Source organism: Labeo rohita, chromosome 15 (genome assembly GCF_022985175.1).
Source record: "Labeo rohita strain BAU-BD-2019 chromosome 15, IGBB_LRoh.1.0, whole genome shotgun sequence".
NCBI classification, from domain to species: Eukaryota; Metazoa; Chordata; class Actinopteri; order Cypriniformes; family Cyprinidae; genus Labeo; species Labeo rohita.
The window spans coordinates 9,150,854-9,170,529 of NC_066883.1; the positions used below are offsets into that span (position 1 = coordinate 9,150,854).

The 19,676-nt window shown below is 38.7% G+C and overlaps 1 protein-coding gene across 1 annotated transcript; it reads right to left on the reverse strand.

Moving 5' to 3' along the window:
* Positions 1-6,858: 6,858 nt before the first annotated feature.
* On the reverse strand, positions 6,859-7,776 carry LOC127176761 (olfactory receptor 51I2). Its single transcript, XM_051128540.1, has one exon. It carries the CDS (start codon positions 7,774-7,776, stop codon positions 6,859-6,861), a length of 918 nt encoding a protein of 305 aa, XP_050984497.1.
* Between the last annotated feature and the right edge of the window lie 11,900 nt (positions 7,777-19,676).

Genomic DNA, 19,676 nt, shown 5'->3' on the forward strand with positions numbered 1-19,676 from the left:
TCTACGATTGGGCTCCTTTAGGTGCAAGGTCACGCCTTCCAGGAGGGGAATGTCACAAATCTGCCAACCTCCATCACACTGTCCATCACAAACTACATTTCCCAGAATCCCTGCAGGCTCACACCTGTCTCACCAGCCACAGTCACTAGTTCCCAGTCAACCACCTTCAAATTGAGCATACCTGATATCACTTACCTGCACCAGATATAAGCACATGCACTCCACTCAGTCGGCAGCTGGTCTCGAGGTCTCAACGTTGGGATTTACCTACCTGTCTCTACTTACCTTCCTGGATGGATCGATGCAAGGATATCTGGAATTATTTAGAGAAAAGACTTTGAACCTTATACTGCTATATACTTCCACCTTTTGGATATTCATCACCCTTCTTATGTTTGTGTTGGAAATCTTTGAGTTCACAGCAAATAAACATTGTGATTAAAACTAATCACGTCTTTGCCTTTCTCAAATGTGACATAAAGTGAATTGGAGGTGCTATTATCCTAGGTAGAAACAAGAAAGAAAATTTTATTTGGAACTTTGTCCTCCGGAATTACTGACAAAAGAAAAAGAAATGAGTGGGAGAGTTTGGCGGACACCGTCAACACAGTGGGATCTGAAATTTGCACTGTAAATGAACTTAAAAAATATATTGATACAGATATACAGATATAAAGGTGGAAGTTAAGCGGAAAACTGCTGCGCACCGACAAAGTGTCACTCAGAGACATAAGCCACTCATTAAAGGAATTGGTCAAAAAATGAACTTCTTCTCTGAATACCATTTATATTTTATTTATATTGCCACAATCACACATTGACGGGCCTGAATGGCTTGTTGGTTGGGCTGCACATACATTGGTTCTGGGTCGGGGTCATCTGGCGCCGGTGCCACTACCTCACAGAGTGGTATGCCGTGCATGTGCGTGACATTGTGCAGCACACCACTGGCCAGCACGATGCAGCACACCTTGTTAGGGCAGTATAGCAGTATCCCCCTGGTCCTATCAAGGCAGCGCCACTGACATTTCAGCTGCCCAATCGCCCGCTCTACAACTGACCAAGTGCGAGAACGGGCATCATTGTATCTGCGCTCTTGGTCAGTTTGTGGGTTGGTGAGGGGAGTTAACAGCCACGTCTTCAGTGCATAACCACAAGTGATTGAAGTTCAATAATTACACCCACAAATAAATAAATAAATAAATACAAATCTTTTAGATAAAACCATAACTTTAAATGTGTCACTTAAATGTGTCACGTATAATTGAGAACATTCCCATAAGGCTCGTGTGACAATAGTAAGTCAATTAGCCTATTTTATCAATTACAGATTAATAGCAATGTTTCTCTCAGGTGGTGGTGCGATAGACTTGTAGAATACTTCGTAGTCTAACGTTTGCAACTTCACTTCATTGCCTCTAAAAGTCACCAACAGACAAAAAACATGAGAAATGTACGTACACCAGACATGAAGTTGGCGTGGAAGAACGCACATTCTCACGTTAATTTTACTGTTAGTAAATCCGACCGTGAGCGTGAAAACTGGTGTAAGCAAAGTTTTTGTGCGTACGCAGTGTTGATACATGAGGCCCCAGCTCTTTAGGAGAGAGATCCATGAACTGAACTGAGTGTGTCAGAGAGACAATACAAGGACAAAATGTGCAGAGCAAGTCCCCAGGACTGGACCTAAGAACTACTGCCTTAGTCCACCCAAAAATGAAAATGATGTCATCATTTACTCATCCTAATGTCATTCCACACCTGTGTGACTTTGTATCTTCACAACTCAAAATATATTTGTTAGTATAATATAATGTTAGATTATTTTCTGTACATCTGTGTTTCAGTTACTCTCAGCTCCTCTTCCCAAGAAATGCACAGCTGCGGGAAGAAATGATCACAGACGTGAAGTTATAGACAAACCTTTTTATTTTCAGTTTATTTTTAAATAAACTGTTATTACTGATTTTGTAATGCATATTTATTTTTTCATGAAACAAAGAATTACAAAGTTAATGACAGATGTTTCCTGGATTGGATGCTCCACATCCAGTCCTGTTTTCAAGCTTTCACAGAAAAATAAATGAAAGTGGTGAAAGGACGGGTGGTTTACATTGTGTAACTATGAAATTGCTTCGTATGTTCAACTGAGGGCCTTTTTTTTTCTTACTGACATCTATCTTCCTATGTACAGACATAAGGGTAAGCAGTAAAGACAAACTTTTCTTTTTTTTGGTGAACTATTATATTTCTTTAAACATATAAAACAAACAATTATTTGAAAAGACTACACAGAAGAAAATGATAAATGATAAATTATACTGTGTGTTTATTCTGCAAGCTCAAAAATGTACATTAGAAAGGGCTCCCTTCTGCATGAAAACAATAATAATAATAATAATAATAAAATCAAAAGATAAATGTATACAAATATAAAATATTATTTGGTTTTGACCTTTTTCATCTGTACACTTCTTCGGCATAGTAATACCAGAAGTCAGTATTATTTCCTGGTATATAGCTTATTCAAATTGCTGACTAGTAAAAATGAGATACAGCTGCCAAACTTGAATCAACCACAACTGATAGCATGGCCTTTAGTCATGCATACTAGAGCCAGACTTTGGTTCAATTTCAGATGAGAGAAATCATTGATTAAAATTTAATTTACAAACAAAAAAGTGGGTTTATGAACCATCTTGTACTTTCAGGCAAAACAGTATTTTAGTGTTACCACTAGCACTGTCTATTGTTGGGGAAAAAGAGGACCCTAGAGCAAATGTAAATTCAGACACTTTATTTCCTTAAGAGAACAAAGGCAGTGTGATTAACCACAACAACTCACAGCTCAATAAACTTGTCAGGAGAGGTCAGGAGTTGCAATAGCGAACAGCTGAGTCTAAGTAGCAGTAATGAATCGAGAAAGAGAAATTAGAAAAATAAACCCTAGCTCATGACAGTACCCCTCCCCTGACAAGCAACCCCAGGCACTCCCGAGGTAGAGGACTTTGAAAGCAAAGTCCATTAGTGAGCAGTCCAGGATGTCCTGGGCTAGACAAGCCACACCCTTGATGTGCTGTTGATTGCCGTGTGCATTCTCTGTTGTGGCACCAAAAAAAAAAAGTGATCGATGACTGACAGGATAACTCTATTCCCAGTGGATGGGGGAAGCCATGTGACAAACTATAAGGCGATATGGGACCATATACGAAACGGGATCAGAAGAGGCCTGAGTAGAACAGAGGGTGGAGAATTATTAGACATGGTCTGGGCGCAGTTAGGACACATAGTTTCCCCAGATTCACTGGCTCCATGTTGAAGAGATTATTCTGTGATGGAAAACAGACAACCCAAGAGCAAAAATAAATTCAGACACTGTTTATTTCCTGAAGAAAACAAAGACAGTTTGATGTGCACCGGCACTCTTGGTGGATGCAGAACTGGGAGTAATCACAACTCAATAAACTTGTCAGGAAAGGTCAGGAGTTGTGGGTCCTGGGCTTGGCAGCAGATATGCAGAAAGAGAAATGCAGTTCTCAACCAGCAGACTCAGGACCACAGATAATGTTTAGACAGATTTAGCCTAGTCTTAAAAGGTAGTTATCTTATGTTTTTTTTTTTTTTTCATAATTTTAAAAAATTTAGATACATAAAAACACAGATTAGTCTCAGTTGAATCCAAAAAGTAAGACTGGGTAACCACTGGCTAACTGCTGGTTGGTCAGGCTTTTTAAGACACTGCCTTAACACGGAGACTAAGTTTATGCAACTGGCAATAAAGATATATTTACTTTTAATTTACCCAAGACTGCCAAGTACTTTATATAAACTAATGGTCTCATCCAGAATTTCTCAAAACGTGAATGTGTTAAACAAGGCAGCCAGATTTCCCCCACCACAGGTGATTCTTGAAATTTGCCTTCAAGGGAGTGGTATATCAGTACACGGTCCTTCCCTTTCCCACTCGACTAGAGGCATCGCCTTGTCTTGGGTGTGGTCTAGTGGTGCATCTATTGCAGAGATTTGTGCTGCAACCAACTGGGCCTCACCATTCACATTTGCCAGGTTTTATAATTTGGATGTCCCAGCCTTGCAGAAATGGGTCCTCTCTGCTTAGGATGGTCTCACTCTGACAAATTCAGCAGTTGCCTTTTTCCTGTAGCTCTTGAGCCCTCTGTTGAAGTCTGAGGCAGTACAATTGCTTGGATGATTACCTGTTCTAATACTCGACCTGCTAGGCCCCTTGGTGCTTAGGCCAAGACCTAGTGTAGTCATCCCTCTAACATAGCACAGCGGGATTGAATTGGTTCCCTATAGCGTCTTAAGCAGACGCATAATGAGTAATAAGTACTGCATTGCTGGCCGTGCTATGTAGCTGCCCGACTCAGTCGTTGCTTCAGTTGCAGTAACCTGAGGATCCTATGACGAAATAGCTGCTTAAATTGACAGATGCCCCGCCCATTCTGGCAGGTTCTGGTGGGCTTCTTCGCCATAGGCTCATGCAGCTCCGTTGTCAAGCCATTAGTTTGTTTTTATTCACTGCAAGAACCATTGACCGTGCAGTTACACTGTGTTATCAAAAAAGTCCTCAGAGAGAAATTAATTTTTCACCATAGCGTCTTAAGCAGATGAAGTAATCGTTCCCATATCTCAGGGAACCAAAGTTACGTTAGTAACCAAGTATGTTTAATGACATGTTAAATGTTAAATTTAATGTTAAAATCATTTATCATTCAGTGGAACCGTGCATATACTTTAGACACTTACATTGTTTTTGCTCTCCATGCAATAAATGCGCAGCTTTCAACTGCTCAAGTAGACTAATGTTGACAGTATGACCGGGAGAGACATAGAAAAACTACCGAAAAGTAAAACCTCTTTACTTTAGCATTACTGGGCATGAGTAGTAAGGAGTGATCACACATTGGCTGCTCAATAATGTGTGAGAACATACCGTGACCGGGAGGAGACACCTTAGGTTCACCTAAGTTTGTCGTGGGTATCAACGTGATATTAAGTTTGGCCACGAGATATTAATTTGGGGAACGTATATCAACTCGTGGGAACGTCATATTATGTCGTGGCCACGCTAGATCATCCATTTCTCGTCGTCTTTTTATGTTGAGGACATCCTTGCGCTTCTCGTGGCCACGAGATGCTAAACCTGCGTGACCATAGTAACCCGGGATTATCAGAGATCCATTTTATTTTGAATTAAGGAATTAAATTAATTATTATAGTTAATACAATAAAATGATTTTATGCATGTTGTCTGTGCCCTATGTAGACAGCATTCAAAAGAAGTTGATCATTAGTAAATATTACAATTAAAACTTATGCCAATAAAGTTTTTTTTTGATTGTATTTATGCTGTAAATATTTGAAACTATCATTCCTTTGTATTCGTTATTTTTTTTCCAGTAAAAATCCCAGTAATTTCTATTTTTACTGTATCATTTACATTAAAACTTTAAGTAAAGTTTTGAATGTAAAAGAATGACAGTAGTTTAACTGAAATGTTTGTAGGACTATTTGATATACTTTATGTAATATTTATTAATGATCAACTTCTTTTGAATGCTGTCTACATCGCGCACAGACAACATTCGCATAGACAGCATTGCATAATATTATCATTTGATATTGTATTAATTTCTATAATAATTAATATAATAATTTCTTAACTCAAAATAAAATATTAATAAATCTATCTCTCCCGGGTTACTATGGTCACGCAGGTTTGTTTTACGCATTAAATCGACGAGAAGGGCATGTCATTTCCTCAACATAATGAAGACGTGGCCACGAGAAATGGATGTGACGTTCCCGACAAAATGATCTGACGTTCCCACAAATTAATATCTCATGGCCACAACATAATATGACGTTCCCACAAATTAATATCTCGTGGCCACTGACATAATATCACGTTCCCACGAGTTGATATGTCGAGGCCACGACAAACTTAAGTGAACCGAAGGTGTCCCCTCCCGGTCACCGTAAATTTGTGCTTGTAGTAATTTAAGGTGTATTTATTTTGAAAGCATTGGATCACTATAGAAATTGTGATTTATTTGATTCTTAGTGTTTTAAATCGATTACTGTCCAAAATCAATGATTTATGATTCAAAAATCCACGTTTCAAGATCGTAATCATGTGCATATGCCTCATCAGGGTTTGTAATTGATGCATTGAGAAAATGAGTGAATTGCTACACCCCTATATATTAGCCACAAGGGTATGACTTTATGACTTTAATAAAATTAATCAAATGTTTAATTTATTATAAGAACATCACAGAATAATACAGTGTAACACATTATGGTTGTGCTATTGCACCCAAAATATTCCTGTCTCTGTAATCGTGCTGTTTCTTGGTCCATTTATTTATTTATTTATTTACTCCTGCAATTAGTAAAAGTATTAAACTCATATCAATACATTTTAGAATAGAGGGCATGCATTTATTGAGTGTAAAACATAATAATAATAATAATAATAATAATAATAATGTTTAATTTGTATAGCGCCTTTCCCAAGCTCAAGGACACTTCACAATAACAAAGCAATATAAGCAATCAGTACATACATAGATGGACAGTAGACATTTGCCAAGCCCAAAACATGTGATTGCAGTTGAAAACCATAGTAATAATACAGACAATCAAATACAGCAGTCAGATACAACATTAAACCATAACAGTATGGTTTAATATTTAAACGTCTAATTTAGCTGGATTACAGATCTTAAATAAATCTTAATAAATCTTAAATAAATAAACAAATAAATAAATCAGCAAACAAACAAACAAACAAGCATTTCTATATTTAATGTGCAACATTTGTTACCAGGACACCTACTTTAATGGGTTTATGAGGTAAAAAATTTTTTTGCGAATATCAGGTAGGTTTAAAGCATAAACAAGCGGGTTGAGAATGGGAGGTATAATAAGAAATTCCAGTGAAAGAAAAACTGACAGCCCTATAGGAAGATGTAAAGTCACAACCCGACTCAAAGTAACATCAGAAATAACAGCAACTGAGAAATTCAAAAGGACCACTATGTGTGGAATACAAGTTTGATACGCTTTGCCTTTAAACTGTGATGAACTTCTTTGACAAATGATGAGAATTTTTAGATAAGAGTATAATATTAAACACAAAGGGATGACAGAAGTTACAATCATTATAAAAATGCCAAAAGCATTATTAACTATAGTGTTTTCACAGGAAAGCTTGACTATTTCATAACTGTGGCAGTACACCTTAAACAATTTGTTTCCACACATTGTCAGTTTTGTAGTTAAAAGAGCAGCAATACCAAGTAAAATCACTGGATAAGTCAAGTTCATAACTATTAAAATTGTTAGAAACCTTGGTGTAATTATGTTGTGGTATTGTAAAGGTTTGCCAATTGCAGCAAATCTGTCAAATGCCATTAACATTAATATTGTATACTCATTTGCTGCATACGTGAAAATGACAAAAGACTGGAAGAAACATGCTTCACGGGAGATTGAATGTATATCAGACAGCAAGTCTGTCAGTACTCTTGGGAAAAAGCCAGCTGTACCAAACACAGAGTTGACAGATAAACATGAAATCAGAATGTACATTGGCTGGTGTAATGTCCTTTCCAGAAATATTGCAAGAATAATAAGAACATTAAAAAATATAATAGCACAATACAGAATAAAGCCCAAACTGAATAAAGAATATCTTATATGTCCAAGATTTTCAAACAACATAAAGTGAAAATATGTTGCATTTTCCATTTTGCATTAGCCAAAGTTCCGTCATTGACCTAGTGGAGGGGTAAACGTTTTTGAATAGCATACAACTGATGAATAAGCGTTGATGAATTTTGAACAAACATGAATTATCAATAAACAATAGCATATGAATAAATAAACATTAACTTAGATTCAAAAATGCTGTCAAGAATTGTCTTCAATTTAGTTTTTTGTTTTGTTTTGTTTTTTCAGTACCTTTAAACACACATTATTTAATTTAAATACCTTGTGTGCTACACCTTGGAATAACCATTAGTGCTTCTTCATTTAAAGTATGACAATGAACTCTACTGTGTTTTAGAAGAACTGTGAATCACCAGTATGCTAGTGTTTTTATAGGATCTAACATGTCACAGGAGGCATCTGTTCTTTTGCTTGAAGTACACAAACCCCTCCTAAGTTTGACTTTACTAGAAACATGTTGTTGTTTGTTGTTGTTGTTGTTGTGTTGTTATTGCTGTTGTTATTGTTGTTATTTTTTGACTTATTTACTCATTTTTCTTTCAGCCAAAATGTTACACATGACAAAATTTGAGGAAAAAAAAAAAAAAAATACATTCCAATAAAAGTAAGAATCTCCAAATATGTCAGTAGCCTAATACATGCTGTTTTAATCCTCTGGAATTTCATGGATGAACAACAGAGTAAATGTAAAGATTCTTTAATTCCAATTTGTAAACAAAACCAAAGAACATAACCAGGATTTCATCAGCACACGTATTCCATTAAAATAACATTAATCCAGGACAAAGATTAAGGAAGAACAGAGGACCTATAAGGAAGAACCAAACAAAGGGAACTAATGAGATGATTAATACAACACAGGTGAACACAGTGAAGGTAATTAACTAATAAATAATGAGAACAGAAACCAAACCAAATAAGGGCAAACAGGAACTAAACAGGAACATACACGTGTTACTAGTTACATGTCATTACATTAAGGTAAGAATAGGCAATGATAACCAGTGTTTGGCAGTAACACATTACTTTGTAACACGTTACTGTAATTTGATTATTTTTTTAATAATGGAGTAATTTAATGCATTATAATTTCCAAATGAGTAATTAGAGTATGGTTACAAGCATGCGTTACCGCTGCGTTACATAATTGCCGACAGAGTGTTTTATCATCTACATTGTAAAAAGGGCACTGGCTAGCACACGCAACGTCCTGTATCAGGAAAGCACCTGAACTGTGAACTGTGAACTAAAACAAATGAACTGCTATTCATGTACTCAACAAAATAACAAAAACAACTAATTTAAAGCAAAAACGATTAACATGTGTAAGCATAGGCACAGTTTCTTTCTATTTATAACACGTGTTTGCAACATTGAACAAAGTTGATTTCTGAAATGGAATGGACAATCAGAGAATCCACCGAAATGCTGTGCATTCTGCAACCATGCACGCAGCGGCTTATCTCTTTTAGTTGAAAATAACAGTGGTTTGTGAATATTTATGCTTTAATAACAAATATTTTATCAGGCGCATTTATACTGGGATGTTAGGTAAAACACAAACTTACCATTTTGTGGTAAATTTCGTGGATGTACAGAAAAAAAAAAAATGTAACTAGTAATGTAACAAATTACTTTTGAAATACAGTAATCTGAAAAGTAATTTGATTTCTTTTCAAAGGGGTAATCAGTAATCAGTAATTTAATTACATTTTCAGTGTAACTTGCCCAACATTGATGATAACATAACATAAATCTAACACTGTGAATCAGAAAATGTTGATCCCAAAGTTTTTAAATTTTGCCTAAAACAGAGGTGTCAAATTCAGTTCCTAAAAGGCCACTCCAGTATTTAGCACCAACCCTCTGAACCTTCAGTATTTACCTAATCTCAAAGTCATTGATTAGCTGGCTCAGATGTTTTTTTAAATTAGAAGAATAGAAGAAGAACAGAACTTTATTGTCATTGTTTAGAAACAACAAAATACAGTTTAGCAGCTCTTTAGATTAGCAGGTAACAAACAGTATAACTGGTTGGTGTTTCCTGTTTGCCATGCTGCAGAGTGGTGTGCATTTGTAGCTCCCCGGAGCTTTGTTTTTCATTTTACTATTACTCTCTGTTGTTTAAAGTGATAACATATATCTTTATTCCCACCAGATGTCTGATATTATCCATCACACTAATCTGATTATTTCGTTTTTATTCTATTTGTTTCGCTCTATTCTATTTGCAAGTGCAAAGCCGTGCTGTGCGTTAGCATTCTGTTAGCCGGTTAGCTTGCCATGTGCGTTTCCTTTTCCATTTCTATTTGCGGCTACTACCATTTTCCTTTTTTTCTCTCACTCCGTTGTTTTCTCCACCTGCACTTCTCTTCATGAGTTCATTAAGCAACAGTGGTGAGTTGGAATCATTCTACAATCACAGTGAGTAATGGCTTCTTCTCCTACTATTGTTGTTTGCACCACTTGCTACATGTATAGCTTATCAATCTCTGTCGGCAGCAGTGTTGGGGAAAGTTACTTTTAAAAGTAATGCATTACAATATTGACTTACTCCCTAAAAAAGTAACTAATTACTTTACTTAGTTACTTTTTATGGAAAGTTATGCGTTACATTACTTTTGCGTTACTTTTTAAATCTGGGCAGGGCTCGCTTGTTTGTTTTTAATATAAAAACTTCTGTTTTTGTCAAATGTAAAAGACTTTTCACACGAAAAGCCTCAGGCTTTGAGAAAAGTAAATTCACGTACAGTAGACTGCAAAAGAAAAAATATAAACTCTTTAGCAATAAAAAAAAGGAAAACAAATGTTAGATTATCTTGAGTCATTTTTGCTTATTAGTATGGTTAAATTGGATCATCGAAGGTCAGCAGCAAAGACATTGGTTAATAAAATGGTATTAAATGCATAAAGGATATTTGTGATATTTAACATATTTATTTATTGCAGGTTTACATCATATTCTGAGTTGTTTTTATTCATTTTTAGGAATACTGAATCTGTTTTTGTGAGTAAGGTGCGTTACTTGTAATGCTTTACCCCCAACACTGGTCGGCAGTGAGGGATTTAGATGTGATAAATTCAGGGAAATAGTTAGGCTGACAGAGAAGATACTAGAGACACACATCCAAACTTTAGTGGAGGATAGTAAGAATGTGAGGGCCTTAGATACGGTTTTGGATGTGACTAGTCCAGGGAGTCCTGTACATTTTTCGGTTCCGGTAACTTCGCCTTTGCAGCAGGGCAACTGGGTGACTGTGAGACAGCATAGTCACAGGTCAAACACCACTTTTCCGTTCCGATCAGAACATCAGACAGGTTCTCCTCACTCAATTATTGCTTTAGTTACTGGCAATTCTAATGTATGGAACGTGAAAATAAAGACACCAGCCACCATAGTCCAATGTTTACCGGGAGCCAGAGCACCTGACATCTTGGCAAATTTAAAAATGCTGGCTAATGCTAAACGTAAATTCAGTAAGATTGTTATTTACGTTGGCACTAATGATGTTTGACATCGCCAGTTGGAGATCACTAAAAATAATGTTAAAGAGGTGTTTGAACTTGCAAGTATGATGTCAGACACTGTAATTTGCTCTGGTCCCCTCCCTGCTTATCGTGGTGATGAGATGCAAAGCAGACTGTTGTCACTAAATGGCTGGATGTTGCAAGTGTGGCGAACTCCGGTCCTGGAGAGCCGCAGCCCTGCAGAGTTCAGCTCCAACCCTCATTATAAATCACCTGCCTGTAATTTTCTAGTAACCCTTCAGACTTTGATTAGCTTGTTCAGGTGCATTTGTTCAGGGTTGAAGCAAAACTATGCAGGGCTGCGGTGGCCACCCCACTATAGAGACTGTGTCTGTTCCCCGAGCTAGAAAATACAAAAAAGTCCAAACCAATTTAAATGTAACAATCTAATTGATGTTCAACAGATAAAAAAAAAATGTATACAATACAGAGAAATAAGTGATAAAGCTTGGCTTATTGAATATCAGGTCCCTTTCTACAAAAACACTCTTTGTAAAACGATATGATCACTGATCATAACCTAGATGTGCTCTGTTTGACAGAAACCTGGCTAAAACCAGATAATTACATTATCCTAAACGAGTCTACCCCCCAAGAATATGGTTATAAACATGAGCCATGTCTAAAAGGTAAAGGGGGAGGTGTTTCTCCAAATTTATAGCAATATTTTCAGTGTTTCTTAGAGAAGCACCATTACTTCAAAGTAAAAAGTTACTACTTGTATAACTCGCTTGAAGTAATGGTGCTTCATATAACATTATCCAAAAAACAAGTGTTAATGATAAATCCCCCATGATGTTTGTACTTGCTACTATATACAGGCCACCAGGGCACCATGCAGACTTTATTAAAGAATTTGCTGATTTTCTATCTAAGTTAGTGTTGGCTACAGATAAAGTCTTAATAGTGGGTGACTTTAACATCCATGTTGATAATAAAAACAATGCACTATTATATACATTCTGAACTCTATTGGGGTTAGACAACACATGTCAGGATACTTATTGTCAAATTCATGAGATTTAATACTGTCACATGGAATTGATGTAAATGGCGTTGAAATTCTGCAGCAAAGCGATGATATCTCAGATCATTATCTACTCTTGTGTATACTCCAGATAATTAAAACTGGAAATTTAACTCCTTATTACTAGTATGGTAGAACCATTACTTCTACCACAAAAGACTGCTTTTCAAGTAATCTTCCTGAGAAAAACTTGATGATGAAACATAAACTATTAACTTTCTCTTTTCTAACAGTCTAGATACGCTCGCTCCTTTGTGCATAAGATTAAGGAAAACAGTCCAACCGCGTGGTATAATGAGTACATTCGCACCCTAAAGAGAGCAGCCCAGGAAATGCAGCTAGAGGAAAACAAAACTAGAGGTTTTTCGTACCGCCTGGCGTGAGTGTACCCTATCCTATAAGAATCTGACAGATCTGATTACTTTTCGTCTCTTTTAGAAGAAAACAAACATAACCCTATGTATTTATTTAATACAGTGGCTAAATTAATGAAAAATGAAGAACCAACAGGCGTTGATTTTCCCCATCAGCATAGCAGTAATGACTTTATGAACTACTTTACTTCCAAGATCAATGCTATTAGAGGTAAAATTGTCACCATGTAGCCGTTAGTTACAGTATCACATGAGACTGCACTATAGATCTCCTGGGGAACAATTCCACTCATTTTCTACTATACGAGAGGAAGAATTGTATAAACTTGTTAAATCACCTAAACCAGCAACATGTATGTTAGACCCTATACCGTCTAAGCTACTAAAAGAGGTGCTTCCAGATGTCACAGGACCTCCTCTGAATATTATTAATTTGTCATTGTCATTAGGATATGTCCCCAAAAGCTTCAAACTGGCTGCCATTTATTGGGTGGTTGTTCTGCTTGCTTAATAAACAAACTCCAGCTGGTCCAAAATGCAGCAGCTAGATTCCTTACTAGAACCAGAAAGTATGACCATATTAGCCCGGTTCTGCCAACACTGCACTGGCTCCCTATTAAACATTGTATAGATTTTTAAATCTTGCTAATTACTTATAAAGCCCTGAATGGTTTAGCTTCTCAGTACTTGATTGAGCTCTTATCACATTATAGTCCCTTATGTCCGCTGCGTTCTCAAAACTCTAAATTTGATAATACCTAGAATATCAAAATCAACTGCGGGTGGCAGTTCATTTTCTTATTTAGCGCCCAAACTCTGGAACAATCTACCTAACACTGTTCAGGAGGCAGACACACTCTATCAGTTTAAATATAGATAAAAGACCCATCTCTTTAACTTGGCCTACACATAACTCATTTATATAATCCAAATCCATTAAAGGATTGTTAGGCTGCATTAATTAGGTCAGCCAGAACCGGGAACACTTCCCATAACACCTGATGTACTTGTTGCATTGTAAGAAGAATAGCATCTACACTATTATTAGTCTGTTTCTTTCTGATTCCAAGGTCACCGTAGCCACCAGATCCAGTCTGTATCCAGATCAGAGGGTTACTGCAGCCCCCCGCAATCAGTCCGTACCCAGCCCAGATGGTGGATCAGCACCTAGAGATGACCTCTACATCCCTAAATGTCAGCGGGGACCATGTCAAGTAGATAAGCCCCAGACACAGACCATCAATGAGGAATGTATTACCTAGACGGCCGTCGGCACAAGACCATGGGAACCATGTCCTATGCAATCTGACTTTGCTGCACCATGGAACTTTTGCATTGTTGACACACTACTGCTCTATTTAATACTGTAAACTTGCATATAACAAAAGCTCAGTCCATTACATCATCAGTCCATGTATCCCTTTTTTCCCACAGTAATGACTGGCTATGAACATGAGAGACTTTAAACACTTTCCATCACACAAATCTTATGCTTTTTACAAACATAATAAGACTTCCAGAAAGTACAAACATTGCTAACATATAACACATATAAACACTGCTAATGTATAACATTTTCATCAATGTCTACCCTTAACAATGAAATGACAGTATGAAATTAATGATGGAACAATGCAGCTAAATATTAACCACATGCTCATATCTGAGCACCACTGAATCCATCGCATCCAGTGCACTTCACATGACACATGCGTAGGTTTCATCTATGTGTATGTATAAAGAGTATAAAGAGTTTTTTTTTTTTTTTTTTGTACTCACTACCTGGTGGAAGTGACCTTTCTTCTTCTGTTCCTTCTGTAACTGTGAGTACTGTCAGTGAGTAACAGAGTTCATCAACAAGTAGCAAAGACTTAGCTGAAACTGACAGTCCCTTCTCTGTACAGGTGCTGGCAGGTGGAACCCGATGGGCTGAAGACTAGTGATGTTAAGCCTGATACTGAGGCTTTGTGTCAAGAATGTAAGGTATTTCCAGACAGAGTTCCATATCTAGGCTTGTATTGTTTTAGTGAAGTGACGTCACTGGTGTTTTTTGAAGCACTGAAATTGAACAAGGCTTTGCAGTGAATCGACTCAGCCTGAAGACAGTGGAAGAAATATTGTTTTTAAGCTTCCAGTTCCACTGCCTTCTGTCCAGTACACATTAATCACTTTCACTCTACTTTATCCAGTCTATATAACTCCATACAAAATTATGAAACATTATAAAACATTCACTGAACATAAAATCTTCAAAAAGTTAATTTTACATGTGTTTACTATGTTAATGTATCAAGCCTTTTTAACCATGTAGTCCACTTTTTAGTAGAGCTTTTCACACTTCTGATTTTTTTTTTCCTGCACATTATTAGGATCAACCAGCAGGTGTCCCTAGTTTGCATTCAAAGCCTCAGAAAATGAACGACTTTTAGCTTTGAACACATCTACCTGGAAAGCTTCAGGAGTCTATAAGACGCAGACATCTCGTGTCCAGTCGGGAAACCATGTTTACCTGCGTAACCTAAAGACGTTCCCCTTCAGGAAATCAAAAACGCTTTGGGAAGAGAATACCCACTGTGCCATATGATCAAGTCCCTGTCTGGCATGCAGAGGTGTGTAGTCCAGGGGTCAGAAAGTAAAAGTAAAATTGACTTTTACTTTCTGAAACCTGGACTACCCACCTCTGGTCCCAAGATCTTTCATCTTGGTTTCCTCGCCAGATACACAACAGCAGAGGTGGGTAGTCCAGGGTTCAGAAAAAGTCCTGCCATATGTTTATTCCACCCACTCACCCAGCTGATTTCACCAGAGGTGGAACCAAGTCATTAGGTGTGTTTGTGACAAACCACCTGTCTGTCGCCACTGAGGGAGCGGCACTGGCTCGCATACACACTTACACACACACTCACGCACCCCATCCACTCTCCATTCCCCCTCCTTACCTGTTGCTTCCGCCATTGGCAAAGCAAGTGCACGTGCCGAACTGATCGCCCATGAAGCGAGTTGTGGCACTCACTTCATCACAGTGTTCGACACTTGTGTGTTCACTTTGCATCTCGATCAAATTCTGACCTGAAGCGGTGCATGCTGATTAGAAATTTTGTCTGACTTGAGATGGTGCCAACGGCACATGACTGTCATGAGTAGCATCAAAGCATTCGAGAGCAGCCGGCTGACTCAGCCTCCGCAGTTTCTCCAGAGTGGCTGCAAGAGCTTTGATGATGAAACAGCTGTTTCATAATTGGCCAGATTCACCGCATGACAGTGATCATGTGTGTTTCAGGTTTATTGTAACATCCTCAAGTCCAATAATGCTCACAAATCTGTGTTTTTAGAACAGTGAAACGTCTGTGTATTTGACTAATATTGCATTTAATTCACTTCATCTTTGATAGAGTATGCAAACAACACAAGAGTGTCACTAATGAGAGCAGAAAGTGTCTGACTTGACGGCTCAATTTTTAACTCCACCCGACTGCTCTTGGCTAATGTGTGTTCTCACAATGTGTTTGCGTGCTCTGTAACAGATGAAGTGAAATAAATGGAATATTTGTCAAATACACAGATGTTTCAGAAGTGTTTTTATAAGTAACAGAAACACTTTTCATATACTGCTTAATATAATCAATGATTGATGATAAATGTGACTCAACGTTGAGACTACAGTAAAAAGGTTTTACTGTTCTAAAAACACAGATTTGGAAGCATTATTGGACTTAAGAACATGTGCTCGTGCAGCCACTGAGTCAGCCGGCTGCTCTCGAATCGCTTATCGTGGTACTTTGATTCCACACGTGACAGTCACATGGTGCTGGCGCAGTCTCAAGTTGGACAAAATTTCTATTCGGCATGCACTCTTTCAAGTCAGAATTTGATCGAGCTGCACAGCGCTGCATTAAGTTGAACACATCTATTCCCTTTCAAGTCACAAGCAAGTCTCAAGTCAAATCCCAAGTCCTCAAAGAGTTAAAGTTACTGAAATAATTGACTAATTAAATGATGATTTTGCATTAGTGATGAACACTTGCTGAATTACAGAGGATCAGATGTTGATGTTTTATTGCTTAAAATGATGCCACCATCATGGAGATCAGTGTTTGCTTTAGTTGGGCTCTTGAACCTTTTAGTAATTCAAAGTAATTTGCTTTTATGAAATAGCAATATTGTTTCACAATATTGTCTCTCCAGTACTGTACCATCTGGGCAGTTGATTGGGTTTGCAGTCGCTGTCTGCAAAAGATGTAAAAGTCTCCATTTCAGGGCATAGAGCTCTGGAGTAGGGTCTCAGCAACCTCACTTGCAAGACCGGATGCTAAGAGCCGTGTCCCCTCAGGGGCCATGGCCACAGCTTCCAAAACTTCGGCAATATTCTGCTTGGTCACCGAAATTCTTCCAGGCAAACTGAAGGAAACAAACAGCTGATTTCCCTTGTTCCACGGCTCTACTGGACAAAGCAGATTGAGCTTGGCCTGCTTCCTGGAAGAAAGCAGGCCAGAGAAGAGAAGGCATGCAGTACTAAGGGGCACACTGGTGCGCTGTACTGGCATTAGTTTTCAAATGCCAAAAAAAAAAAAAAAAAAGTAACTGATGGGTGTCTTCCACAATGACTACCCACCCAGAAGGGCATGGTAAGCAGGTAAGGCCACCACGTATGCCTTCAGAGTGGAGAGGGATAGCCCAGCGGACAAAAGCTTCTGCGGAACTGCAGAACTGTATCAGCTGGGCAGTTGACTGGGTCTTGCGGTCGCTGTCTGCACCAAGAAGTGAAAAGTCTTTTTTGTGACAGGAGCACTGGACTGGAGTATGGTCTCAATAACCTCGGTTGAGAGCCTGGATCTGGCTGGATTATGGTCTGGTCTGTCCATAAGTTTTTCCCCCCAGGCTGGATGTCATGCTAATTTGCCTGGTGGGAATCCTTCGAGGCCTTCAGGGACGATGCTGATGACAGGGAAGCTTGCAATGTCTGTTCCACCACTGGCATCGCCCCATATCCCTTCTCACTCAAAACCATGAAGGTAAAGTAGTTTGTTACAGCAGGGCTGAAGAGTTGAGATGATTATAGTTATATATCCCACGATCGTGACACCACAGTGTGGAGACCAGGAAAAAATGGAAGGCCCTGGGGTGAAGACTGGGGTGAAGACTGTGATCTCATGCGCAGGAAACGCTCATCTAATTTACTCTTGGGACGAGCGTCCTGCTTTTTTAGCTACAGGCCGAGTTACAACCTCCACTAAGTCAGGCGAGTCCACAGTCTCTTTAATATCAATGCTCATCACATAAATCTCCTCAGTGGAAGATAGATGAAGAGCCTGGCTCTCTCTCTGGGGGGAAGAAACCGCAGTGCATGCTTCCGAGCCCTGAGAGGGAGCCGCAGATCTCGTGGGTGAGGACTGAGATAAGGACAAGCCCATCTCAGATACCTCTGCTAAATCTACTCGCGATCCCCATGACAACTGTGCCTTGGCAGCAGCTGGACCGCAGGATCACAAGCCTAACCACTCTTGTCAAACATGGCCAGGTAAGAGCGGAGAACATACAATGAGAGCAGCTTGCGGTCATAACAATCAGCTCCCTCAAGAGCTGATCGTGCATGCTTCGCTCCCGAACAAACAACATACAGATCGCGTGCATCCCCACCCACAAAATAACGTGGGCAGGGAGAAACACAATGCCTGAAATATTGTTTGCTCACAACAGAATTGATTTACACTTGCTCATTGTTTCTGAAGAAGCAGAAGCTCACTGAAGAGCAGACGCTAATGTGCGTTTGCCGGGTGCTCGCTTCTCAGTTGGACTGATTCCACATGTGCTTCAGAACACAGTCACACAGAGAGCACTCCCCTCTTACAGAAGGGTTACTTTGAGCACAATTCTGCTCCCTGAGAGCTTAGAACCTCTATATTTTGGGACGGTATTTCAGTGTCCAGGTTAGCCGGGTACATCCTAAAATGGTGGTAAGAATGCACACTAGCTTCTTGTGTTCTTTCTAAAATCCTGTATGGTGGGGATCACGTGTTAAGCTTCGTAGCCTTTCTTGAGATGTTCGGCCCCGGAACCTTGGGCCACACTCAACTTATGTATCTTATCGATACCTCTGAATGGGGTGCCGATGACCTGCCCGACCAGCTCCTCAAGTGAGGTCACGCAGAGCAGTAGGTATACCCTCTGTTGACAAGCCGAGGTCTAGGCTACTGTCCTAGACTCTAGGCTATATCCCTTAAAGGAATCTCCTTTCTGATTCCGAGTCTGAGCTCTGCCTCGAAAGGGAATGTCTCAGGTTATGTATGTAACCATGGTTCTCTGAGAAGGGAACGAGACACTGCGTCCTCTAGTCTCATTGCCATGCTTCGGACATGAGCTGCAGACGAAGAAGCGGATGATGTGTTCGACTGGTGCCCTTTTGTACTATGTTGTCACGCTGGTATGAAGTCATAGGCTGTCGCCGGCCAGTACTGTGTAGTTTCTGTATATAGGCTTCAGACACGGGTCACATAGGAGACGTTCCCCCATAGCGACTTCTAGAGGACGCAGTGTCTCGTTCCCTTCTCAGGGAACCATGGTTACATACGTAACCTGAGAAGTTTTCATGTTATTAGATTTTTAACAAAAATTAAATGTGTAAATTAGCAGTAGTAAAATTTAAATTAGTGGGTGTTTTGCTTCACAGGTGGGGTAAAATGCCCTCCAGTCTGACAAAGCAATTTGCTTTATACATTTAGGGCAAAATCAGAGTACAGGCAGTTTTAGCTTGAAATTAAAATGAATATAATCAATAGTGATGAATTACAAAATTAAAATAGCCTGTTTGAAGTCAAAATATTTTTATTCAACCAACTAGTTAGAATAAATTTGGTGGAAAAACAAAGGATTTGATGTTCAGAACAGAGTAACGACAGTAATCAAGCAATTTGCCCCAGAAGTATTTTACCCTACCTAGCTTGGGGTGTTTTACCCCACAGATTATGTTTAAGAAAAAAAAAATCTGAAAA

Excerpts from the sequence above, each read along its gene's own strand:
- LOC127176761 (XM_051128540.1), bottom strand. The coding sequence starts at position 7,776 with ATGGAAAATGCAACATATTTTCACTTTATGTTGTTTGAAAATCTTGGA.